This window comes from Ceratotherium simum, chromosome 16, assembly GCF_057802395.1.
Source record: "Ceratotherium simum simum isolate JZ-2026a chromosome 16, ASM5780239v1, whole genome shotgun sequence".
NCBI classification, from domain to species: domain Eukaryota; kingdom Metazoa; phylum Chordata; class Mammalia; order Perissodactyla; family Rhinocerotidae; genus Ceratotherium; species Ceratotherium simum.
The window spans coordinates 57,658,659-57,685,103 of NC_141915.1; the positions used below are offsets into that span (position 1 = coordinate 57,658,659).

Here is a 26,445-nt window from a genome sequence, read left to right on the forward strand (position 1 = left end):
TTGGTGCTTAGGGTTTTCTTCTTGTAGGATTCTCGGGGAAGGGCGCGTGGAGAGGCGGCTTGTGAGCCCACAGGAGGGTAGAGGTCCTTACCGCCTGCCTGTTGGACACACCCTGGGGTGTCAGGCCCACCCAGCCTTCCTGAGCCAGAACCTCCAAGAGGAGGGGACCAGGAGTCTGTTTTTTAACAAGCTCCAGAAATGATTCTGATCAACAGAGCTGAGAATGATCTAGAACCAGAACTTTAGAACTGCAAAGGAATGTAGAGAATGAGTGCAGGAATGTATAGAGATTTGAGCTGCGTGATGCTACGTGGGGAGAAGCACAGAGCAGTGTCACGCATGAGCCTGTTTAAGAATATAATCGTATATATACACAGTCAAAAGATTGGAAGAACGTTTGCTAAAATGTTGACACTGGTTATCTGGGCCTTGGATTTATAGATGGTTTTATTTTTCTCTGTGTTTTGCAAGTTTTCTGCATTGCACGTAAATTGGTTTTATAGTCAGGAAAAGAGCAATAGATATTAGTTTTTAAAGTTCATTGTCAAAAAGAAAAACAACTTACCCAACCCAATCTCCCACCCCGTTTGAGAGACCTGGAAAGTGATTAGTCCCCGTGGGTGGCAGCAGAGCCAGGGCCCCTGTGTCCCCACTGGCTCTTTCAGCTCCGTGTTGGGGAGCTGAGTGGAGTGAAGGCAGCTTTGCCCAAAGGTGCAGGCTGCTGGGGACCACCTCTGCAGGCACCGTCAGCAGCTGCATTTTCGGCCATAGAGGAATGTGGCCCCAGCCTCGGTCCTCCGCCTCTGCCCTGGAGGGGAGATGGGCTGGCCCGCCCTGTCCAGGCTCCTTCAGCTCTGCGGAGTGTGGGAATCGCTGGACCCCGTTGGTACAGGAGCAGCAAGATTAACGTGTTGCTGGTGCAGACCTCTACATGGCCCTCAGGGGTCATACGGTGTTCCAGCTGGAAGGGGCCTTTCAGTCCAGCCCTTCCTGTCCGTCACCAGGAAGCAGGCCAGAGGGGTCATCTGCCTGGCTCGGATGGGGCGTAGACGGCACTTGTGACACTCTGTGCCTGTCCCGGCAGCCCCCCGCTCCGGGCCGTCTGCAGTGCTCCCTGACCCTCCCACACTGAGCAGTTATGCTGACAACTTGGCTAAAATTCTCCTTTTTTAGTTAAGAGAAGAGTAACTGCTGCCTGCAGCCCCATTTCCTGCAGGCCTGATCCCTCTGCTGCCCTGGACACCTCCCTCAGCGGGCTTTCAGGCTGGTGGGTTGGTTGGACCCCTGCTGGTGCGGTGGACCCTGGGCAGTTTCTAGGTGGGTGAGGGCTTGGCCCTGTCCCTGCCCCATGTCCCCTGCAGCTGGGGGCCTGCAGGGCCTGGCTGTCTGGGGGCCTCACAAGGTGGGAATCTGGGAGGTGATGACCTGCAGCCTGGGCCCCGAGTGGCCCGCAGGCGGGGCAGAGGTTATGGCGCTAGGTGGTGGGGGTGGGTGTGGGTCTCCCAGGAGCTCTCTGGCACGGAGGGTTTGGAGTTCGCTGTAAACAACCCTCATTTTTTCCTCCTCCCACAGGCTGTAAGCAGAACTGAGGGTTGCCTGTCTATGGGGTGTGGCCCTGGAGGGGTAGTTTATCTGTCCACCTGCAGCCAACAGGCAGGTAGCTGTGGGTCCCACTCTGCCTGCCCCAGAGGCCCTTCATCTCTCTGGAAGAAAGTGCAGGCAGAGGAAAGACGCCTTCCAGGCTCATGTTGGAAGGCTGTTCGCTGTCCATGGGGGCTCGGGGCACAGTGCCCGCCCTGCCCAGAGGAGGGGTCTGTTCTGTCCTTGAGGAGAGTTTTTTCCTAAAACTGTGCGGGGTAGATGAACACTCGGAGGCTAACAAATGTATAAAAAGAGGAAAGAACGAGCGGTCACTGCCTGAAACCACGCTGAGTGGGCCCTGGGAGGTAAACAGACCTATCTTTTTGGGGCTACTCTCAACCCACTACGGCAGCCCATCTCAGGGGCAGCAGGATGTTCTCGGTTTGGGGTGTGGGTGGGGATCAAGAGACCAGGCTTGGATGTCCTAATGGCATGACTTTGAGTGACCGTTGGCCTCCCTGGGCCTCGGTCTCCTCATCTGTATAAGGAGAGGATGGTAGTGTCCCATTTCCGAACCTCTGAACGGCTGCCCAGTGGTCCGCCCCAGCCTAGAGGCCATGCCCAGCTTGCTTTAGGTTTCCAGGGGTCTTCTCTTAAGTTCTGACTGGGGTCTGACCAGTCCCTGAACTCTGCTCCCTGGGGTTGCCGTCCCCTGTAATTAGGCCACAGCTCATATTGGCCTGGGCAACGCTCGCCTGCTGCCCACCCCCAGGCCACAAGACAGAGAGCTCCGTCTGTCCCTCTGGTGTCCCTTGGCAGGCAGTATGATTAATGGAGGGCTCCACCTGGGCCTTGGCCCCTGGTGTTAGGCTTTTTTTTTTTGCATTTTTTAAGTGCTTTTACTGTTTCCCCCAGTACTCACTGGGGTGAGGAAGGAGGCTGGTTCCTTTGCCCTGGTGGATCGGGAATGGCCACCACCCGGGTGCATGGTCACTGAGCTGAGAGCTGAGAAGAGAAGAGCAGGAAACTGGACGTCACACTGACCATTGGCCTGGCAGCTCGGTCTGGTGCCATCGAGACTGACCAGTGTGTCCCTGAGGGTCTCTGAGTCCTGGTCTGCACCGAGCTTCGTCACGTGGGAGAGAACCCGCAGGCAGGGACAGAGGAGGGGTTTGTTTGCAGAGTCTCCTTCATGGAGGGAGTGGTGGAATGGTCCTTGCTCCATGGTCCAGGGGGCTGGGCAGCATCCCAAGGAATAGCGCCCATGGGGCTGCCCCGTGGGAAGACTTGTGTTTGGGGAAGCTGGGACAGTTGGAGGGTGGAGGTGGAAGGGAGGAGGTGGGCTGAGAAGGTGGTTGGGAACCCTCGTGTAGGGAGGGGCTGTGCTCCAACCTAGAACCAGCTACGCAGTTCTCTCTCCTGGACAGGACCCCTGGGGTCTGGGGCTGCCGGGTTAAAGGGCTCTGTAACCCTTGAGGCCCTTGGAGCTTCTGCCTGTGGTTTCGGTTTTGAAGTCAGTCCCCTCCCAGGGGCTCCCTCCTGCCCTTCTTGGCTGCCATTTATCAGGGAACCTTTGACTTGCAGAGGCCGAAAGGTCATCAGCCCCTTCCCCTCCCTCCAGGCAGGGCCGCCCCTACGCCCTGCTGCCCTGCTGGTTGGCCTTTCAGGGAGAGATCCCCACCCTTCTTATTAACCCGCCCTGGTGTTCCCACCCTGGGTCAGGAAATTCCTCCCTCTCCTGCCCACATCTCTGCGCTCGAAACTGCAGCCCACTTCCCTCCTTTGCTTCGTTAGTGGAGAGAGCCAATATCGAGTTTAAGAGAGGAGGCGAGACCGGTCCATTCTCAACAGATCGTTCTCGATGTTCATGTTCCCATAGCTTTTAGTAAAGGGAAAAAGGAAGTCCAGCGTCCTAAGTTGACTTGAAAGTCTGCCTGGAATGACCCAGGTGTTGTCAGAACTGGGGGGCTGGGCAGATGGCGGGAGCAAGCACAAGGAGGCCTTCATGTTCGTGAAGTTGCCCCCTGTGAGGCATAGCTGGCCCCAGGCCCGGGAGGGGGCTTCCTCAGGGCGAATATCGGGGTTCTACTCCATGTAGAGTGATTTCTTGAAGCGGAAGTTGCTACGTGGCTCCCATGGTACCTGCTGGAGTAGCGGCTGTGCTGTCACCCCAAGGCTCTTGTGTTGGGGTAGAGGCGAACAACAGTAATTAACCTGCCTTCAATAGGGTAACCAGAGCACTATTGCCCCAACTGGGGCACTGTTGGGAGTCAGTGCCCTGACTGGTGGCAGTGGGCTGGACGCGTGGGCCCTTTGCCCCAGGCAGATGGGGGAAGCTCTGAGGCCAGCGAGGGGCACCAGCAGGAAGGGACTGCGGGGTCGGGGGGTGGCGTTCAACACCGGGGCGGGGCGAGCTGGTGGGCTAAGAGGGGCACGGCTCCTTCCCGCCAGGCCAGGCTGATTCCAGGGCACCCGTGTCCCCTTCTCAGAACTGGTGAATCACAGCAGGAAGCGGCTCCAGAATGAACAGCTGAAGAAGCTGAATGAATGGGGCAGAAAGACCTCCCTCTTTTTTCAGTGTTCTGTTGGTGTGTTAATTTCCTCCGGCTGCTCTAAGGAAGTGCCACAGCCTGGGGGCTTAAAACAGTGGAAACACAGTTTTAAGAGCCAGGAGTCTGAAATCAAGGGCTGGGCAGGGTTGGTTCCTTCTGGAGGCTCTGAGGGAGAGTCTGCCCTGGGCCTCTCTCCCAGCTTCTGGTGGTGCCAGCGGTCCTTCGCTGGTAGACATATCACTTCAGTCTCTGCTGCGTCTTCACATGGCCTCCATGTGTCTCCTTTTCTGTCTCTTAGGCAGATTTAGGTCCCACCCTAATCTGAGATGGTCTCATCTGGAGATCCTTAGCTTAATTACATCCGCAAAGACCTTTTTCTCATGTGAGGTCACTTTCACAGGTTCCGGGAGTTAGCACTTAGACATACCATTTTGGGGGCTGCTTTTTTTTTTTTTTTTTGGTGAGAAAGATCAGCCCTGAGCTAACATCCGATGCCAATCCTCTTTTTGCTGAGGAAGATTGGCCCTGAGCTAACATCTGTGCCCATTTTCCTCTACTTTATATGGGATGCCGCCACAGCATGGCTTGACAAGCGGTGGGTGGGTCTGTGCCCGGGATCCGAACCTGTGAACCCTGGGCCGCCGAAGCGCAGTGCGGGAACTTAACTGCTACACCACCAGGCCAGCCCCGGGGGCCACTTTTTGACCAGTGTCCTCTGCAGACACTGGTCAGAGCAGATTCCGAAAGCCGTCGTAAAGGAACTGGATAGGACCTCCTGTCCCATTCTGGGTGGACTAGGCTGAGTGGCTAGGCTGGGGGAGGCGGTTGGGAACTGGGGCTGGTTCTCCTGTGTTCTCATTGCCAGGTTGCTAGAGAGCTTCTTCCAGGGAGAAAGTAACATCATGGATTTGGGGAAAAGAGAAGTCTGGGATCCTGGGGGCCACCTGGTGACCGCAGCTGCCACTGGGCTCCCTGCCCATCATAGGAAGTCTTGTTTGTGTCCTGAGTTGAGGGGCTGGGGTCATGGGTGCTCCACTTCCACCTTTGTGCTCTTCTCGTGCCTGAAAATATTGAGGGCCGGGAAGGGCTGCTGTGGCCCCGTAGGCTGCATGGAGGGTCCCCCTCAGCGAGTGGCAGTGCAGCAGCTCCAGCTAGGAAGGGAGGGAGGGGGCTTGTTTGTTTCTCTTGGCCCCTTGAGGAAACCCAGTCGGTGTGGGGCATGTCAGACCTGCTCCTTTACACATCCTGTTCCAGAGCGTGCAGGCCCTGGGCCAGGCTGTCTGAGTGGAGGCTGTGATGAGAAGGAGGGACTCCCAGAGTGCCCGCATCACCCAGGCCCAGGGCACCAGGGGCGGAGAGAAAGCAGCTCCTCCTAACACCCAAAGCAAAAAACAGTCATCAAAATAAATCAGGGGGTGCTGGCCCCGTGGCGTAGCGGTTAAGTGCGCGCGCTCCGCTGCTGGCTGCCCGGGTTCGGATCCCGGGTGTGCACCGACGCACCGCTTGTCAGGCCATGCTGTGGCGGTGTCCCATATAAAGTTGAGGAAGGTGGGCATGGATGTTAGCCCACAGCCAGTCTTCCTCAGCAAAAAGAGGAAGATTAGCATGGATGTTAGCTCAGGGCTGATCTTCGTCACAAAATAATAAATAAATAAATCAGGGGGCGGGAGGTGACTTCACATTCTTTACCTGGGGCTGAGTGGTCTCCCCTGGGCGTAGAGACCCCTGGTGAATCCGAAGTTCTCAGGGACACTGTTTGCTCTCCCTGCACATCCCCCTGAGGCTAAGTGGAAATGGGTCCAGCTGATTCCTCCTTGTCCAAGGGGCACAGGCTGGACCCTTGGTCGCTGTGCTGGGTGTTGAAATGCAGGTGTGTGTGTGATCGGAGGGCCCAGAAGCAGGGCTGTGTGCACACTGCCTGCATGCGTCAGGCCACCTTCAGCCAGCCACGTGTGCAGACAAGCCCAGGGCAGCCAGTAGCCCTCGGCCGCCATGCTGGGCCCGGCCCCCAGGCCGGAGCTGGAGGCAGAATGGGGCTGGCGATGGCACGGTTCTTAGGTTGCTCTTGGGCTGCGTCTGGCCCTGCAGCCCAGCCAGGCCTGGCCATGGGGAAGGCAGAGAGAGAGGATGCTGAGCTGTGGGCACCGGGGGTCTCCACCCTCTCTTCCTTTATTTGGACTTTGCTTCTTGCTGTCTGTTGTCGTTAAACAGTGCAGTTTGGCTGGTGCTGTTGACCCACTCCCTGGGCAGGCTCCGTGTCTATTTTTAAGCTCTTCCTTTGGATTTTTTGCTTCCTGAGGACACTCCCCTCCCACTTTCCCTGTCTGCGTTCTCCTCTGTGCTGAGCCTATGTCCCCCCAGCTGGCCCACCTGTCCCCTTAGCCATCCTCTCCTCCACCGAGGCCCAGAGGCAGCCCCTGAGACAAGGATTCAAGTGGGAGGTGCTCCTGGGGGTCCCTGAGTGTGGGAGTGAGACAGAGAGGGGAGGTGCCGATGAGGTGCCTCACCAAGAGTGCTATGGCCGTGGGCAGCTGGAGCTCAGCCCCACTGGGCGTGCCGGGGCACTCTGCACTCCACACCCCAGAGTTGTCCCACCCAGCGCGGGGAGCTGGGTGTTTACCCTCCAGTTACTGCCTGGCATGGGGAGCAGTTGTTAACTCCTTCCTGCCTTCCAGGCTTGGGCACCAGGTGGCCACCAGGAGAGGCCCACGGGCAGGGGGGCAGATACTGGCTGTGGGTGTGATGGACACGGGTAAGGCGCGTGCAGCCTCGGCCACCAGTGGGGTGACCACACGTGCCAGTGTGCACACCCACCATGGGGTGCACACGCGCAGATTGTACCAATTATGATTATGCCAACAGCAGTAATGGTTGCTACATGGGTGCTGCAGCACGACAGACAGGGAGCAGAGGCTTGGGGATGCTGTGGTCCTGTCACTCTCCTGTTGGAGCCCCTGCTCCTGGCCCTGAACTCGGGAGCATAGTCTGCATCAGGGCTGCAGGCCTCCTGCCATCCAGCCGGCTCTCCCCTCAAGGCACACAGGGCCTCTGCCCTGCACGTCCCTCTGCCCTGCACGTCCCTCTGCCTGGCGTTCCCCCCGTCCCTGGCTGCCCCTCTTTCCCCAGTTAACTCATTCTTCAGCTGGGGCCACTTCTTGCTTTCTGGCCTTGGGTTCCTTCCCTTTGGAGGATTTGTTATTTAAATGGCCCACTGGGTCCTGATTCCTTCTCTGTCTTCCCTGCGGAGCTTTTCCCTGCCCCAGCTGCAGCCCACCAGCTCCCTGTCCGCCACAGCCAGACCCCCTCTGCCAACACTAAGGCCCTGCCTGAGTCCCCCCCAACCCCGGCCCTCACAGGAGAGCGAGAACAGGGGGCTGCATCCAGCTGACCCCTGGGGTTACACATGCTCATGGACCTGCTCTGTGCAGCCTCACGGCTGTGCAGTTACCGTCGGGTGGGGTTTTCCCGTGGCTTTTTATGCAGGCTCAGGACAGGGAGCAAGGAGGTACCCTCTGCCTGGCACTGTTCTTCTGGGTTCCCTGGGCCCCTGACCCTGGCTCCTGGGTGACCACCCTGTTCAGGGACAGAACCTGCTTTGCTGCTCCTTGGAAGAGACTCTGAGCAGGGCAGGCGCTCCTGGAGCCTCAGCCCAGGACTGGACCCCACACTAGGCTGCAGCCACCTTGCTCCCTCCTGTGGGAGCTGCGCTTGGGTTCATTTTGACTTTGGTGTCTAGCATTTCTTTGCCTGACGTCTGTTCCAGGCTGGAGCAGGGCTTCGTGGCCTGCCGGGTGTCCCCTCCTCAGACCGAGGCCCGCTGTGTGCACCAGGAAGTGTTTCGGGAGGCAGGAGAGGTTTGCTGGCAGCCTGTGGTCAGAGCAGGGGCCTTCACAATGGCCCCTTGTGTGCGGCACATTCCTCCTTAAATAGGCCCAGATCCCGGCTGCTCCTGCTTCAACCCCCTCTGCACGGGCTGCCAGGAAGTTTTGCCTCTGGCGAGGTGGCTCCAGCCCCTGTGCCGCTGGGACTGTAGGTGTCTGATGGGCTGGGGAGGGCTGGGCTCTGGGGACCAAGCAGAGCGAGGCCAGGCTAGTGTGCACGGTCATCCGCACCCTCCTCCTGTCCCCAGCAAGTTTTGTCTTTTAAAGACAGCGTTGATAGTTTTATCCCCTGAAAATATGGAGTGACCCCCATTCAGTGTCGGTCTGTTGCAAGAAGGCCGGAGAGAGTGATGGAGGAAAACACCTTAATTCTATCCAGAGACGGCGCTTTCTGCGAGCTATGCGTGCGCTCTGCACATGTGTGCATGGGATGAAATCAGGGTCTTTGCAAACATTGTGTATCCTGCTATTTCTACTTAATATTCTCAGCATTTCTCATCTTCAAAACCATGATTTTGATGACTGCACAGGACTTCGGCATATGGGTTTAGAAAGCCTACGTAAACTCGAATGGTTTCCAGCATTTGCTGTTTTAATGCTGATGCAAACATCCTCATACAGTAAATCTTTCTGTACTTCTGATTATTTCCTAGGGATAAATTCCCAGCGGGGGGCCAAGCGCACGCAAGTCTTCAGGCTCTCGCGCCCGTGTTGGGGAGGGTGGAGCGGGGAGGGGTCCAGGAGGGCTTTTGGGAGCAGGCGAGTTTCGAGCCTGGCTTTGGGGGAACTTGAATTCAGAGGAGGGAAAAGGGGGCATTCTTGTTTTGGAAACGGAGTTAGCAGAGGTGGGCACCTCCTGCCCTCTGGAGGATGGCAGTATTTTTCCTTCCCAGTGGCTGTGTAGGGGACCCTCCCACTGCGACCTGGCCCTGTATTTGTCTGATGCTCTGTGGCAGTCCAGTATGTCATGTGCAGCTGGGGGTCTCTTGCATGCCCACTGACTGCGTTAACATCCTGCAGACAAAAGAGGAAGCAGCCAGTGCCGACCCCCACTGCGTTGGTCCAGTGAAACGCCACTTTTCTGCTGCATCAGTCCCTCGGACAATCGGTTATCAGATCTGATTGCGGTCATGTAGGAGTTTCAAATCTCCAAAGTGACACGCTCTTGAGCACTCTTGCTGGCTTCCGTGGCCACACATAGACTCCCCTTGGTTGCCTCTACCTCCACAGGGAGGGAGAGGAGAGTAAAGTGAGAAACACTGTCCCCGTGGTAGGTTGTACCCACTCCCTGTGGAGGTGCCGGGGGTGTTTCCAGGGAGCATGGCTGTGCGTGTGTGTGTGTGCAGGACCTGCCGCCTGTTTTTAGAACTCTGATGGGGGAGGAGATGCTGGAGGACCCTGTCCAGCTAGCTTCATGACAGGCTGTCTCCCGATTTTTCCCAGCTGGGGGCTCCTCGTGTCACGACGTCCTCCGTGGGGGGAGGCAGCTGTGCACGAGGCAGCCCTTGCAAAGCCTCCTTAAAAAATGATGTTTTCGTCACCAGATAGTCTGGGGCAAATCTAGAGCAGTGTTGTTCCTGACGACTTCTCCCACCACCTGGGGTTTTGTGTGATGGGAAGCGAAAAGCAGGCAGCTTTTCTTCCTCCGGGTCCCCCGGACAGTTCTGGAGTCTCTCAAGCCTCATGCGTCCGCTGGGCCATCCGCTGGACGTTTGTTGAGTGTGGGTGGGGCCTGGGGTGCAGGGCGGGGTGACAGCGCCGGTGGGAGGGCCCCTGCTGGTCCTGTAGCCCAGGGCTTTCATCCTTCTGATGGTCCCCGTGTTCACTTCCTGCGGCGGCTGGAACAGTGACCGCAGACTGCGTGGCCTAAACCACAGGAATGGATGTTCTCACAGTTTGGAGGCCAGAAGTCCAAAGTCAAGGTGTTGGCAGGTCGTGCTCTCTCCAAAGCTCGAGGGAAGACTCCTTCCTGCCTCTTCCAGCCTCTCGTGGCTCCGGTGTCCTTGGCTTGGGGCAGCATCACCCGATCTCTGCCTCCATGGCCACGTGGCGTCTCCTCTGGGTGTCAGATCCCCCTCTTCTTTCTCTCATAAGGACACTTATAGGATTTAGAGCCCATCCTAAATATGAGGTGATCTTACCTCAAATACTTACCTTCATTACATCTACAAAGACCCTTTTTCCAAATAAGGTCACATCACAGGCTCTGGGGATTAGGACTGGGACATATGTTTTTAGGGGACACTATTCAAGCCACTACAGAACCTTAGAGGAAAGTGGGGCTTCTCAGGCTGAAATGAGGGGGAAGATCCGGTGCCTCCCTGCTCCTGAGGCCCATCCTCTGGGGGCTACCCAGGGCTCCGTGCCCACAGTTACAAACCTGTGATCTGGTCCAGCCTTGAAGTTGTGTAGAAGCAGCACCTGAGGCCCGTGAAGGGCTGGGGAGCTGGCTCGTGGTGTAATGGAGGAGAGGATGTCAGCTCCGTTCCCAGGGACCTCAAACACTGCCCCCGAAGCCAATCCCAACAGTCGTGATGTGGCCTGGGTGACGTGGGAGGGAGTGGTGTGAGGTGCATGGGGGCAGGGCCGGCTTTGGGAGGAGGCAGGAGCCACCTTGGCTTTGCGGGGACTTGAAATCGGAGGAGGAGGAGGTGTGCTTGTTTGGGGTCATGGCATAAACCGTCAGAACAACCCTAACAACCCTGTATGTTTGCTAAGCTGTCACTGTCCCTGATTGTGGGAACAGCCCCTCTTCTCTTGGAGCGTAGGACTGACAGGGATGGGACAATGCCGGCCAGTAAACACCTGGACAGATGAGATAGCTGGACGACAAGCACACAGGTGTGTGGGGCCAGGGAGTGACATGTGCCATGAAGACACTCAAAGCAGCGAAAGGAGAGAGGGTGGCAGGGGGGCTGGGTGTGCGTGTTTGATGGCCAGGGTGGCAGGAGTGAGCCACGCAGACCCCTGGAGGAAGGGGGAGTGTTCCAGGGAGTGGGCAGGCTCAGTTCAGCGGATCTCGAAGTCATCGCTGCCTCCGGGCTGTTGACGCCAGAGTCGACATCTGCAGGGCGGCTCTTAAATCGTGAGTCGGCAGTTGTGCTGCCTCCAAATGGGCACCCCAAGGAGTGGCCTCTCCAAATGGAGGCTCAGACCTCGCCAGGACTTCCACGAGGGGTCTTCTTATTCTCTTGGGGGCAAACCTGGGAAAAGGCCCTCACCCGCCTCGTTTCTGTTCTCCTTCTCAGCCCCAAGGAGCTGCCACCAGGGACACGTGGAGGTGGCTGTGCTGAGGTGGCCGGGGCACGGACCCCTCCTCTGCCCTCTTCTCGGAAGCTCACGGACGGACGGACAGGAGCCGCCGTCTGGGGACAGTTGGGACAGCGCTTTCGAGGCAGGGGTGGAGTGGATGCCTCGGGGGCCCTGGAACACGGGAGGACATGGTTCCGGGCCTTCAGCTCTGGACTTGCTGGCCAGTTGAACAGGCACTGACCTCTCCTCGGGGCACTTCAGGCTCCTCTGGACAGGGCGGTTTGCACTCGGCGGTGCTCTCGGGGAATAGCCCCCAGTGGAGAGGCGGGGCTGCACCGAGTGGGGCCCCCAGTGCAGACACATCCTGCGCCCTAGCCCTAGCTCAGGACTCGGCCGCCCTTGGCCACGTACGTTATCAACCAGGGGTCACAGGCGAGGCCCGCATGCCTGCACGGCAGCAAGGGAGCTGAGCAGCAGCTGTGTCCCCGAGACAGGGCACACAATGACATGCCGGCTCCTTCCCTCCAGGGACATTTCCAGTCCCTGCATTCCAGGATTTTGTGCCTTCTGTCCACCGAGAGGGACGTGTGCCCAGGGCTTAGAGAGGGTCCCACAGGAGTGCCACGTTTGGGGAATTGGTAGTTCAGGAGGCCAGGTATCAGGGACTAGGGCCTCCCCCACCCCATTGCTTAAGAACACATAACTCCCCGCCACCCCCACCCCCCAACTCAGCTGCACACCACGCCCTGTCTTCTGAAGGAGGTACTGTCCTTTGGGAAGACATGAGAGCTGTATTGGAATTTGTAGGAAAGAAGACTGGAGGGAGGGGCTGCTGAAATGGTCCTGGAGAGCTGTTGCTGGGGGGCCGGGGACCAGCTGCGGGAGACGGGGACAGGAAATGGTGGGGTCCTGTGAAATCCTGGGCTCCGGGGGCGGGGGAGGGGGTGGGGGAGACACTGGGTCGCTGAAGGTGGAGCCGTGGGCCCGGCCAGGAAAGAGCTGGTGAATGTTCCTGCCACGTGGGCCCCTTCCTGCTCTGGTCTTTATAACGCGGAGCAGCTGGTTCTCATTTGGAGCGTGGCTGCAGGGACTGTGCTGATGGCAGCTTCCCAGGCACCGTCCCCACCGCCTCAGAGGGAGCAGATCTTGGTGGAGGTGGAGATGGCGATGGCCAGCAGAAACGCTGGGCTGTGGGGTGGGAGTCAGATGGTCAGCGTCCAGCATGGGCCCAGGTCTGGCTGGGGCGAGTAGTGTAGGATGGAGGAAGGTGCAGACGAGGTGAGGACTAAGAAAGTCGGGAGGTGAGGACTAAGAAAGTCGGGTGGTGTGGACTACACCAGGGCTCTGTGTTATTCCACTGGAAACTGGACAACCAAGTGGTTAGAGCCTTGGGCCTCGCAGTTGGACAGAGGTGTGTCTGGCTCTGCCACTCACTCTCTGCCCCACTGGGCACATTGCTGAAGCACCCAGGCCTCAGTTTCCCCATCTGTACCGGGGATAATAGCATTACTGTAGTTATATCATAGGGTTTTGTGGGGAGTAAATGTGATCCTGCACCGTAAGTGGTGGTGGTGTGTTTGCTGATGGTGTCTGTGTTGGGTGGAGGTGAGGAGGGATAAAGGAAAGAATCCAGGGCTCCTCTGACCAGAACATCTTATAGAAGCTAGAGCTGTGAGTCCATGCTGTGGCCATGGCAGGTCAGAGAGGCCAGTATCCTCCAGGCTCCAGCCTTTTCTCTCTCCTGGAACGCGTGATTGCTGGTGCCTCTGAGTCCCCTAGTAGAGTGGGGCTGTCCCCTTTTCTTTCTGAGAGGTGAAGGGGTACAAGAGTCTCCCGGGGCCCTTGCTGCAGCATCCCTGCCAGCTGCCTTCTGATGTTCCCGGGTCTTCCCGAGCCGTCCACTCATCACATCCTCCTTTCTTTATCTTTCAGCCTTGAAAAGATCTTTTGAGGTTGAGGAGGTCGAGACGCCCAACTCCACCCCACCCCGGAGGGTCCAGACTCCCCTGCTCCGGACCACGGTGGCCAGTTCCACCCAGAAATTCCAGGACCTGGGTGTGAAGAACGCAGAGCCCGCGGCCCGCCATGTAGACTCCCTAAGCCAGCGATCCCCAAAGGCTGCCCTGCGGAGGGTCGAGCTCTCGGGGCCCAAGGCTGAGCCCGTGTCCCGGCGCACCGAAATCTCCATCGACATCTCGTCCAAGCAGGTGGAGAACACCGGCGCCGCTGGGCCGTCCCGGTTCGGGCTCAAGCGGGCCGAGACGCTGGGCCACAAGACGCCAGAGCCCGCCCCTCGGAGGACGGAGATCACCTTAGTGAAGGCCCAGGAGTCAGCCCACCGGAGGATGGAGACCCCCACCTCCAAGATCCCCGAGGTGCCCGCCGCCCCCACCGCTGACGCAGCCCCCAAGAGGGTTGAGATCCAAGTGCCCAAGCCGGCTGAGGTGCCTGCCTCCCCCATCCCACCCCAGACCCTGGAGAATTCAGAACCCGCCCCCATGTCTCAGCTGCAGAGCAGGCTGGAGCCCAGGCCCCAGCCCCCCACGGCCGAAGCCCCACCCAAGAGCCAGGAGGGTGAGTAGCCAAGTGCCCAGTCTTCCGTACTGCAGTGACTGGGGGCGGGGAGCTGGCTTTGCCATGGCGTCTTGGAGGAAGAAGCTGAATACGGGGTGGGTGGGGGGATATGCTTTTGTGGAGACCTGAGAATACACAAGGGAAGGTGTCCGAAGGCTCAGGGGAGGGGTCTGGCGGCCCTTTCTATCCACTGGCGATGGACCAAGATGCAGCAAGTTGGACTTGAGTTAGACTGTGGAAAGAACCTCTGGGTTGCAGGGGCCCCCTTCATTGGTCAGCATGGGCTGGTGTAGAACCTCTGCTGTGTGAGCCCAGGATGGCAGGGGGCTGAAGGCCTGGAACATGAGGAGGGGTGCAGGCACGGGAGCAGGCTCTTGTGGGTGCCTGGGGGTGGGATGGGTGTGAGACCCAAGGACGGGCTCTCTGGTTCCTGTGGTCGCGGGACTGGGAGGAGACAGGCTCCTGCTCAAGAAGAGTTGCAGGCTGCCTTGCAAGTGCCCGGTAGAGGCCGGGGCCTCAGGAGTGGGAGGAGGTGTCCTGCCCTCCTGAGGTTTTGCACTGGGGGGTCTTCCTCCTCCTCCTCCCCGGGGAGGGAGGGCCGTGGCCAGAGGCAGAGGTAAGACAAGAACGTCGGTCTCTGCATGGCTGGGAAGGAGTCCGCCAGGGGGCCCTGAGGTACCGGCCTGCAGCTCTGCTGGGAGTCTTCTGCTGAGGGGAGGGAAGTGGCCCAAACCCGGACACGTGCCCACGTAGGGAGCTTGCGGGGGGCGGTGCCCATACCTGTGGGACACATGCCTGCTTGGGAACCCCGGGCCATGGGACACAGTTGCTAACCCTCCCAGCGAGGATCTTGGCCCCGTGGGGCTGTGTAAAGGTGCTAGCTGGGTTGTAAGCCCTGTGAAGCCAGGTCCAGTTCTGATCGCAGGACTCGGAACTCAGTAGATGTTCAGTAAGTGTTGTTGGGGTTGGACAGGCAGAATGTTCTGGGGTTTTGATTTACATTTTAAAAATTATTGTTATTTTTAATTGTGGTAAAATACGTATAACATAAAATTGATCGTTTTAACCATTTTTAAGAGTACAGTTCAGTGGCATTAAGTACATTCATGTTGTTGTGTAACCATCACGACCATCCACCTCCAGAACTTTCTCATCTTCCCAAAGAGAAACTCTGTCGCCATTAAACAACTCCCCAACCCCCTCCCCCAGCCCCTGGGAACGTCCATTCTCATTTCTGTCTCTGTGAACTTGACTCCTCTAGGGACCTCGTATAAGAGGAATCACACAGTATTTGTCCTTTTGTGACTGGCCTATTTCACTCAGCATAATGTCCTCAAAGTACATCCATTTTGTAACATATGTCAGAATTTCCTTCCTTTTCAAGGCTGAATAATATTCCATTGTGTATATAGAGCACACTTTACTTACCCAGTCATCTGTGGATGGACACTCGGGTTGCTTCTATTCCTTGGCTATTGTGAATAATGCTGCTATGAACAGTGGTGTGCAAATATCTCTTGGAGTCCCTGCTTTCAATTTTTTTTTTTTTGTGTGAGGAAGATTGGCCCCGAGCTAACATCTGTTGCCAGTCCTCCCCTTTTTGCTAAGAAGATTGGCCCTGGGCTAACATCTGTCTCCATCTTCCTCTATTTTGTATATGGGACGCCGCAACAGTATGGCTTGATAAGTGGTGCGTCGGTCCATGCCCAGGATCCGAACCCGCAAACCCCAGGCTGCTGAAGCGGAGTGCATGAACTTAACTGCTATGCCACTCGGCCAGCCCCTCGATTCTTTTTGATTTTCCTTTTTGAGGGAGAATTTTCCAGTGGTCACTGCACTTGAGGCTGGGGAGGACTTTCGGCCTGCGATGGGGTGGGGTGTTGGATGAGACCAGCGCTCCTCATACTGATGCCAGCAGCTGCGTTCTGTCGAGCACACGTTTGACAGCAGGTCAGGGTCGGGGGCGAGTGGCTGGGACTCTAAATTTCCTACAGCGCCGGGCCACACTCTCAGTAGCCAGGGACTGGAGGACCTTCGGAGCTCCCTTCCAGCCCCGGCTGTGTGTGAGTCTGTGTTCTCTCTAGCATCTCCCTAAACTTGACCCTGCAGAGCCCCACACCTGCCCAGACACAGTGGTGTTGGTGTGTCGGGTTGATGGCATGGACAGTGTTGAGGGAGTGGACACGAGGCTGTTTCCTCACCATCTTCTGTGGGTCTGGGGCCTTTGCCACCGGATACACCCCCCTCTCGGGGGTGAGGTGTTCACACTCAGCTGAGTCAAACAGGATGTGGCTGGGGAGACACTTGTCACCGGGCCCATCCAGATCTTGATGACCGCTGGTGCTAGATGGGTGAGGAGGTGGTCTTGGCTCTAGGGGACAGACAGGGGCTGTCCGCTCAGAGTGGCAGTGCCCTGGGTTGTGGGGGCGGGCGGGGCACAGCCTCAGGCATGTCCTAGAACGGCTTCCTCCAGCTGCACAGCTGCTCACACCAGGGTTGCTGGGACGGTCAGCTGGGCTCTGCCTCAGGGGCAGGACGGATGGTGGGTGAGCAGCCGCTGAGGAGCACTGTGGATGTGCTGGGGGGGCTTCCGGAGCCGAGGCCGCTTTGGCACGTTTGGAGAGGGTGGGATTTAACCAAGCCAAGAAAGTGAGAGAAAAGCGTTCCCAGCCGAGGCGGCAGTCCAGAGGTGTCAGGGAGCCTGGAACTCAGGGAGCTGCACGATTTCCCGTGGAAAAGAATGTGAACGTCTGAGCTAGACGCGAGAGGAACACCGTCAGCCTCCCCGACCCCGCTGCCCCTCTCTGTGTGCAGATGGGAGTCCAGCTCTGCAGAGAGGTCCCTAGGCCAGCGAGGCTGTCTTCCTGCCCCTGGAGCAGAGCTGGGGGTCAGGATATGTGCCTGTCATGTGTGTATACGTGTGTGAGCTCTCGCGTGTGCTCACACCATCCCTCCACGTCTTAGCGGCTGGTGAGGAGGGGCCTCTCTGAGACCAGCCCTCACCGGCTGAGAGCCTTTAGGGGCAGCTGGACCAGGTGGGGGCTGCACAGACGCTCCAGAGAGGAAGGATACTTCGGTGGGGGAAGGGTGGTTGGAGGAGGCGGGGGGCTTGGATGACTCAGTTTGGGAGGATTCTTTCCTCTGAAAACAGCACTACAGAAGTCATTGTGAGTGAGCCCGGCCCTCAGGCCTGGAAGTACGGGGGTGAGAAGTGAACTGGGAGGAGGAAGTGAGGCCCACTGTGGGCTGGGGAATGTGGCCGTGATCTGCTCAGCCTTGAGGTCCTGGGCAAGTCCGGTTGGAGGACGGGGCCTCCCTGATGGAGGGGTGTCCCGCTTGTCAGGCCATTCTGTGGGGCGTCCCATGTAAAGTGGAGGAAGATGGGCGTGGATATTAGGCCAGGGCCAGTCTTCCTCAGCAGAAAGAGGAGGATTGGCAGATGTTAGCTCAGGGCTGATCTTCCTCACAAGAAAATATAGAAATTAGAAAGCAACTAAAATTCGCATTTAAGCCAGATATATCCACTCTTAACGTTTGCTATATATTCTTCAGAATTCCTTCCATGCCCCACACTGGATTCTAGGTTACTTGAGGGTGGGGCTGTTGTCTTTGTTTGCTTAAAGAATCTCTGAGATACCAAGTGACTTGGACGTAGTAGGTGCTGAATAAAATGATGTTGGAGGAGTGACACGGGGTGGCTTTTTTGTGGCTCTTACTGGCAGATGAAGGACCCCATGGGACCCCCAGGGACCAAGCAGATACTTTCCTGGTCAACCAAGAACCCACAAGTCTGACCCACTCCACCCTGGTGTGTTGGGTTCTTGGTTTCCGCGGCCGCTGCCCCTGTCCCTGAACCTGGCAGCCTCCTGTCATCCTTCGGGGTCATCCCTGCTCCTCTCGGGCTCTGTGTGGGAATGGCCTTGCCTCCTCTCCCAGCTCCCTGCTCTTCCCCTGCCCCTGCATGGGTGGCTCTGGGTGGGGCTGGGCTAAAGGACCCAGAACCGTGTCCACGTGGCAGGCTACTGGCTCTGCCTCCCCCCAGAGCCACCCCCTTCTGGCTCCACGGCCGACACCAGCCAAGTTTCCCCGAGGCTGCCTTATAAGGCGGGCACTCGCCGCTCACTCGTGGGTCTGGTTCTTTGCTGTCTCCGGATGCTCACTAGAGGACGTGGGGGAGGCCGGGGTGACCAGGCAGGGTGGAGGGCGGGGCCCCCCAGACTGGCGCCTGCTGAGTGCTTGAGTGTGTCCCGATTCCACCGCGCGAGCCGACTGGTTCTGAGCCATCACTCTGCAGGCCCCCAGCCTCAGTTTCTTGATCTGTCAGAGGAGGGAGGGGCTGGGCCTGCTGGCCGGAGGCGGTGGGGTGCTTATTCTGTGGTGGTGCCAGGGGTCGCTTGTGACCATGGGCATGAGATTGGGGTGGGACAGACTTAGTGAGTGTCTCAGTGGGGTTTCCCTTTGACTGAAAACATCTAGAAATGTTCTTGGCTGTGGGTGGAGCCTTGAGGAAGGTGGATCTAGCGTCTCTGTATGCGAGCTGTGCCTTCCAGGTGTGCCTGGTGCCTGCTGCAGTGAGCCCGCCTCAGGGGCCGGGATGGAACGGAGAAGGTCTCAGTTCCGTGGGGTCAGTGGGGGCTACAAGCGCTGGGTTCCTTGAGACCTCCGGCAGGGAGACGGGGCTGGAGGCAGCTGGGCAGAGAAGGCCTCGGGGACAGTGAGGTCGGGGCTGAGTGTGGAGGGTGAGGTGGGGAGGAATGTGCGAGGCCCGGAGCGTTGAGGTGGGGGAGTGGGCGACTTCCATGTGACAAGGGAGGAAGGGCCAGGCTCTGCAGGGCTCCCCAGACACCCCCTCGTCTTTACAGGACACCCCACTAACGGGGGTCCCCTCTGGGCCTGTCCCTGGGCTGGGAACAGCCCAGTGACGAGGTCTGCGTCTTGTCCCCTGTTTCACCCCATGCCTGCGTGTGGCAGGAGCCTGGTGATGTTGGGGCTCATCTGTGTCTGACAAAGCAAGCGGAGCAGTGACTTGGTGTCTCGCCGGGCCTTGGGCCCTTAGCCTGCAGAGTTTTCTTCTGTGTGGGGCTAAATGTTTCTACTTCCGGTGGGACAAGGGCCGCAGGGGTGTTCCCACCGACCTGTCTTACCTGGAAGACCCCTCTGCTCCGAGCTCTTCCTGTGTGCCTGCCCTGGCCCCAGAGGGCACCGGGCACCCTCTTACCTTTGGGGATTGGGTGTCTTTCTCTTTCCCCTTTTTAAGGACAGCACACTCCTTCTCTGAGCTGTTCCTGAAGCCCATTCACACCTCGGTCTGAAGCAAGAAGTCCCCGTGTGTGGAGGGATGGGAGGACCGTGGTGGAGGAGGGGCCAGGCCCAGGTGTGTGTCCTTCAAGGTGGGGCAGAGTAGAGGGCAGCGAGGACGCAGCTTGTCTCCAGGGCCCGGGAAGAAGAACCCGCCTCCCCTCCCTGGCCTCCCCAGCTGTCTGCCAATCCCAGCCCATTGGTGAAAAGGAACGAGGGCCCATCCGGGGAATGCAGCCCCAGCAGCTGCGGAATGCCTTAAATAGAGCCGGGCACAGCTGCCGGAGAGGGCTGGGCAAGGAGGCAGGCGCTGGAAGCGGGTCTCCTTCTGCCCCCCTGCAGCTTCGAGGGCTGCGCCCTAACCACCCAGCCCAGCCCTGGGACAGAGCCCCGGCCCCCGGACACGTGGTGCTGGGCGAGGCCTCCCGGGTGCTTGTCCAGGAGGCTGGAGCAGCTGCCAGAAAGGGAGCTGTGTCTGCGTCCACAGCCTTCCAGGCCCAGGACAGCTGCTGGGAGCCAGGGTCTACACAATGGGGCTGCTGTCCCGAGGATGCTCCTGGGCCAGACAGCCACGCTCTGTGCGGTGTGGACAGAGGGCACATTCAGTGCTGGAGGAACGTGCTCAGACCCCAACCCAGCACCTTGAAATGTGGGCAGCCCTGCCTAGACCCTGGGTGCCGGCAGTCGGCCTGGGGGATGCCACGTGGTTCACACCGGCCTCATGCGCCCAAATGTGGGCCTGTGGCTGTGGAGGAGGTCTTCTCTGGGCCATGTGTGATTTCCTCTCCCATGTGTTCTCTGATTTGGCTTTCCCTGACCTGGGGCCTCCTGTGGGTGTCACAGATGCCCCCTGGAAATCCCAGGGGCCCCAGAGCTATAGGTTGTAGCTGATGAGCAAGGCAGTTCATGCCCATGACTGAGCTTCCAGTTACCTGAGCAGAAGAGGGGGCTAAAAGTGGACATGCTCTGATCACGGGAGGGCATGGAGTGCCCACACTCAGCCTCACACCTCTGTGGAACCTCAAGACTCTAGGGAACCTGCTTGGAAACCCCTGGTCTGGTCCAGTGCAGTTCAGAGACCAGCCCTGGTCCCAGTGCAGAACTTGGAACTGAAGTAGCCTTGGAGGTCACTGGTCCATCTCCCTCTCTCCATAGTGACCCACAGAGGTTACGACTTTGAAGCATGTAGTGTTAGAGCCGGCAGCCGCCTGGGAGGGTTGCCCACTTGTCTGTGGGGGAAATGACCGAGGGGCGTGGGCTTAGCCCCCAGACGGCCTGGCCTCCTGTATCTGCCCTGCACAGGCCTGATTACTTGATGCTCTGAGTCCATTTTCTCATCGTTGCGATGGGCATGATTCCTCCATGATAAATATTCCATGATAAATATGTGAAGACTTCGAGTGTGGGCCCCAGCCCCGGGGGGTTTGGTTAAACAAGCACATAAATGAAACCCACCGCTGCCCTGATCTAATGACCACGTGCGGCTTGCTCGTCCTCCCGGCCTCTCCCTTTGCGAGCTTGTGTGTAAGTGCTCAGGTCTGCACCCCGGCTCCCGCCCCGCCATTACCTTTTCTCTTCTAGTCCTAAAGAGCAGTGCGTGGCCGGTGTTAGAAGAGAAAAATTTGTTTGGAAATTTGGAAATTTGACATTTGGAAACGAAGCCTGTCTCTCCCGACCCCCACCCTTTCCTCAGCCAGCCCGTGTTAACGCTGGGCGCGCTGTGTGTCCTTCGGGATTTTACCTGTGTGGACAGTCTTTCAGGGCATGCGTAAGGAAGTCTGTGGGTAGATATCCTAGAGACTTCTTGAGAACACAAATGAAATCAGACTTCTGCAGCTAGCTTCTTATTTTTCCCACTTCCTATCACTGTGGACATCTTCGCGCTCGGCACTTGGCGACCCGGCATGTTCCTCTTAGCAGCTGCGTCCTCTGCGGTTCTGCAGTCCAGCTTTTCACTGTGATGAACGAGGCTGCCGTGAACATCCTCCCTTTATATTTGTGCACGTGTGACTGTCGGCTAGACCTTCGGAAGTGGCCTTTCTCCACCAAAGGATGTGTACGTGTAAAATTTTGATCCGTGTTGCCAAATTGGCCTCTAAAGCCGTTACAGCAATTTTTAGTCCACACTGCAGAGGTACTATGCCCCTATCCCCGGCTGAGAGGGTGGAAAGCTCTCGGATTGGTGTTTTATTTTGCATGTCTTTAATTAAGTGAGGGGGTCCGGCCCCGTGGCTTAGTGGTTAAGCGCGCGCGCTCCGCTACTGGCGGCCCGGGTTCGGATCCCGGGCGTGCACCGACGCACCGCTTCTCCGGCCATGCTGAGGCCGCGTCCCACATACAGCAACTAGAGGGATGTGCAGCTATGACATACAACTATCTACTGGGGCTTTGGGGGAAAAAAATAAATAATAAAATAAATAAATAAATAATTAAGTGAGGGGGTTATCTTCTCCTATGTTGACAGGCCCAGGGCCCTGGGTTCTCTGTGAACTGCTCACTCCTGTCCGTGGTTCACGTTTTTCCCAGTCAGGCTGTTAATCCTTTTCTTGTTGGTTTTTTTTTGAAGAGTTCTGTGTCCACCTTTTTTGTAGCTGGTACAAGTGCTTGCTCCCAGTTGTTGACTTTTAATTTTATTTATAATATATTCTTCCAAACCAGAGATGTTTAACGCTTAGGTTGTCAAGTTTATTCTTTTTGTTTTCTCTTTTGGGATTTGTGTCCCCCTTAGAGGCCTTCTGCATTCCAAAACCACAGACAAATCTTCGCCCAGGTTTTCTTCTAGTACTTTTATGGTTTCATTTTTGTGTACTGAAATTAATCCGTTGGGATTTATTTGGGTTTAAACAGGAGGTAGGGATATATGGGCTTTGCACGGATGTACACAGGGAGCTTGGTCCACAGTGTGTGGGGCGTGTGTGCGTGCTATTTTTATCAGTATGGGTGTCAGTATCGTGCTGGCTTGGCAGAAATAATCTGGATGCATTCTTTTTTCTGTGTTCTGGAACATTTTAAACAGCAACACAATCATCTCTGTGTTAAAACTTTTAAAGAATTCACTAGTGAAACCATCTGAGCCTGATACTTTTGTGGGAGCCTAGTACCATAAAAACTTAGAAAAAAATTTTTTCCATGGGTCTGTTTTTGAGTTTTCGGTTTTTTCTTCTTATAATTTATATATTTTTTTCTAGAAAATCATTCTTTAAGTTTAACATCTCTCAGATCATTCAGAGGTGGTAGTGTGTAGAGGGGATGGGGAGGGGCCAGCCCCCATGACTGGCACCGTCAATCTGTGCAGCTCAGCCACTGCCCTGTATCCGGGCCATCCGCAGGGGGGATGTGCAAAGATGGACTGGACGCGGCCGAGGTCCTGGGGATGCTCTGTCTGAACTCGTGTGCAGTGCAGCGTGACAAGTGTTCTAGGACAAGGTCAAAGCCCCCCAGCCCCATGGGTGGAGCCCTCTTGGAGGCGGTGACGGGGGAGCCGGCTCTTGAAGGGGGCAGAGTGGTCCAGGCCGGCGAAGGGCCACGGGGTTTCAAGAATTGCAGGTTTGGTGTTGCCCAGAGAGTGGCTTTCAGACTCATTTTGGACTGCAGCCCCCAGTAAGAAGTACATTTTACACCACAAACCAGGACACACATGTGCAGAGGTGTGTGTGTGGTGTGTACAGATGAAAAAATTTCCATAGGGTAATTCTTGCCTTTACTGTGTGCCTGCTGCACTATGATATTCTCTATTCTTTTTTTTTTTCCTTTTGGAGGGAGGGGAGCTTTTCTTATTTTTTTTAAACTCCCTTATTGACATGTAGTTCACATACCATACAGTCCACTTGTTTAAAGTTACGATCAGTGGTTTTTAGTATGTTCACAAGGTTGCAGCTCATCCTATTTTAGACCATTTCATCACCTCAAAAAGAAACCCTGTGCCCATTAGCTGTCACCCCCATTCCCTCTGTTTCCCCCGGCACTGAGCAACGACTAGTCTTTCTGTGTATAGACTTGCCTATTCTGGATATTTCTTAGAAGTGGAAGCATACAGTGTGTGGTATTTGGAACTGGCTTCTTTGGCTTGGCATCCTGTTTTCAAGGTTTGTCCATGCTGCCCGGGGCCAGCTGCCCTGCCAGGAGCTGAGCCAGCCCGGGGTCCCCCAGGCCATGGTGGGGGGCTAGTGGCGGGGGAAGACCCCTCCAGTCCTGAGTGCACTTGAGGCTCTGGCCCAAGGGCAGTCCTGCCCCGCCTGGCACAGCTTAGAAGAGCTTGGGATGGGGACCACAGTCCCCAGGGTGCCATCTGCCAGCTGGGTGGCCTGCCCTCCCCTGGGTTCTGGGGCGTCCGTGCTCCACACGGCATCTGCATGCAGAGCACCTAGATTTTGAGTCCAGAAGCCACTTAGCTCCTCTGACACCTCAGCCACCTTGTCTGTAAGACCAGGATGAGGTGAGGGACCCCAACCTTGAGCTCCCATGTGCTATACTCCATGTGCCGTGATCCCCCCTGGTTCACTCCTGGCTCCGGGGCTGTCTGCTTGGTGCCTCAGTTTCCCTGTCTGTAAAACGAGGGTAATAACAGTTCCCACCTTCTCCAGGTGTTACAGGATGGCTGTCTGGATTTGAATTCTGGGCCTACCATTCCTAGTCGGTGGCCTTGGGCCCCTCTCACCTCTCTCTGCCTCAGTTTCCCCATTTATAGAACTATCTCATGGAGTTGTTGGGAGGATGAATGTAAGGAAGTGCACTGTGCGGTACCTGGAGCATTGGCATTTTATTAGTTGCTATTATTATTATTGTTGAGCTGGGCGCGCAGTAAGTGCTAATAAATGCTCGGTGTTGTTATTACTGACTTCTCTGTCATTGCGTAAGCCCAATAGCCGTGCCCTCCAGGGGGAAGAGCCCTTGACGGCTTGTAGGAGGTAAGTAGGAAAAGGGCACTGGAGCCTGAGAGCTGAGGAGGGAGGAAGAGGAGGCGGTGAGGGGCTGTGTGCCGCGTCGGGACAGAGGGGAGGCGGGAAGGCGCGGGTCGGCTCTCAGAACCTGCCCTGGTGTAGGGGGCAGGGGTCCTTGACAAGTCAGTTTCCTCCAGGTTCTTTGCATGTCTGGGCCAGAGGAGGCGGGATCTGCAAATTCCAGATCATGAAATTGGAAAGGCGTTAACCATTGGTATGGATACAGATACAGAGACTTAATTTATCTCGGTGTGTATGGAATTTTACACAGGGCCAAACAAGCATGCATGTTTCTAATTGAAGCTGTCAGGGAGATGCTGAAGACTTTTGACCAGACAGGGGATGGTAAATGGAAATTAATTATACAGAAGCCATGATTTTTATTCACGAATGTTTACTATCTTTAAATATATATATAGATATTTATGTTCATTTGGGGGCTTTCTTAGGTGAGCCCCCAGGCTTTGTTCCCTACCCCAAAAGATCTCAAAGTTCTTCAGTCCCAAGTCTCCTTTCCTGGGGGCCCCAGGAGCCCAGCCTTTCTGTGGGACGAGCGGCCCCGTGAGTGCATCTGCCTCACACGTGTTCAAGTGTTGGCTGTGAAGGTTAAAGATCATGTGCAGAGAGCGGAGGCCGGACCTTGCGGTCTAGTGATGGGTTCGTTCTGCTGTGTCCTGGAGCCCCGGGGTGGACGCTCAGGGGGCTCCTGGGGCACACGTCCCACCCATGACCTCGCACCTGTCGGACCCCACAGGTGGGGGCTGCTGTTTGCTCTCACTCCTGTTCCCTGGTGGTGGACGGGGCGTCCCGAGATCACACACGTTGGAGCCCCCTGACTCACAGGTTAGGCTGCCCCCACAGCACTTGGATGGCCTCTCTGTTGGCCAGATGGGCCAGACTGAGTTCCTGGAGAGGGTGGGCTGCCCAGGTGTGGCCCCGGCGGTGATGGAGCACTCTGCCTCCCCTGGGAGCCGTGCTGCACATCAGCCTCTTGTGGGCATAGAGCTCAGGCCTGGGCCGGCCCCTCTTGCTCCGGACCCGGCTTCCTTTGCCTGGCGGGCCTCCGGCTCTGCCTGCCCTGCCCTCCTGGGCCCCAAGGATGCAACAGAGCCTCTTCCTGTCCTCACCGTCCCAGTGAAGTCTCCAGATCCTCCGCCAAAAGCACCCTCCCTCTGCGGGCTCCCCAAGCTGGCAAAGGGCACATTCGCTTTCCAGGCGGCCTTAGCTCAGTAGGGTCCTTGCAGGCGCACAGCCCTGGCTGTCATTTGAGACCTGTGGTCCCTGCTTCCTGTGCTAGACTGTGCGAGCCACCACGTGGGGTGTTTCTGGTCTGAGATGAGGCCCTGTGGCTCCGGAGGAGCTAGAAAGTTAACTGTGGAGACCACAGCTAGAAGGTGGGGAGGGCTTGCTGTCACGTCTGGGCCGGGAGGCCCCTCCCTGCCTCTGAGCCCCCAGGTACCTATTCCCTGGGCTTCCAGAGTCCAGCTCGGAAGCCTGCTCTCCTTAGTCAGTCTCCAGGCCGACTTCCTCTCGTCTGTGCCCACTGAGACGTCATACCTTGCCTTACCTCTTGCCTGAGCAGAAACAGGAGACCCCATGGGGATCCCCAAGGGGCGTGAGGAGGCAGCTGTTTGAAGGGAGGGTCGTGGTTTTTCCCTCTGTCCCTCCCCGAGGGCGGGTGATGCTTGCAGATGCAGCCTCCTGTTCTGGCAGAACTTGGGGTGTTGGCTCCCTCCTGTGCACAGGGATGGGGAGCACGTTACAGACCAGGAACTGAGCTAGAGGTGAGGTGCTACCTGTGGTCACTAGTGACTGGTGACCCCAGCCCGCTCCCTGTCTGCTTCCCTGCACAGTCCAGAAGCCCATCGCAGGAGGGAAGAGGGGGCTCCGTCTTCACCCTCAGGGTGATTCCACCACCTTAGCTCTGGTCTATTGTCAAGCCTTCCTCAGCCTGTGGCTCCCTGCCCGCCCGCTGACTAATGCATATCTGATGCCTGATGGGAAGAGCGGGCATGGTGAGGCGGCAGGCCCGTGTCCACAGGGCTCAGGTTACAGAGGGTTGAGGCACCTCCTGAAACCAAGCCCTGCAGCTGCTGACCCTCCACGGCCCGCCCAGATCTCAGGTGCCCCGGCCCCCACGCCCCACCAGGTAAATTTAGGCTGGGTGCCACAGGACGTGGGTGCGGTGGGTTTCCAGTGTGGGGCGTGGCTGGGGAGCCTGTGATAGAGGAGGAGCTAGGCCTGTGGATGGGGAGGAGGGTGGACCCTCCGTATCTGCCTGTCCCTGTCTGTCCCCTGGGCAGGAGCCCAGCCCCATACCTGGGCCGGTACCTGGGCCTCGGAGGAGCATCACAGCCCCACCTTCTT

General features: G+C 57.3%; 1 protein-coding gene across 3 annotated transcripts in view; it reads left to right on the forward strand.

The window, feature by feature from the left end:
• SEPTIN9 (septin 9) overlaps nt 1–26,445 on the forward strand; it is a 166,714-nt gene that overhangs the window by 70,708 nt on the left and 69,561 nt on the right. For all 3 annotated transcript variants that reach the window (XM_004432816.3, XM_004432818.3, XM_004432817.3), the window contains one exon: nt 13,199–13,840. In XM_004432816.3, coding sequence (XP_004432873.1) covers nt 13,199–13,840 — 642 coding nt within the window. The remainder of the gene's footprint in view (nt 1–13,198; nt 13,841–26,445) is intronic.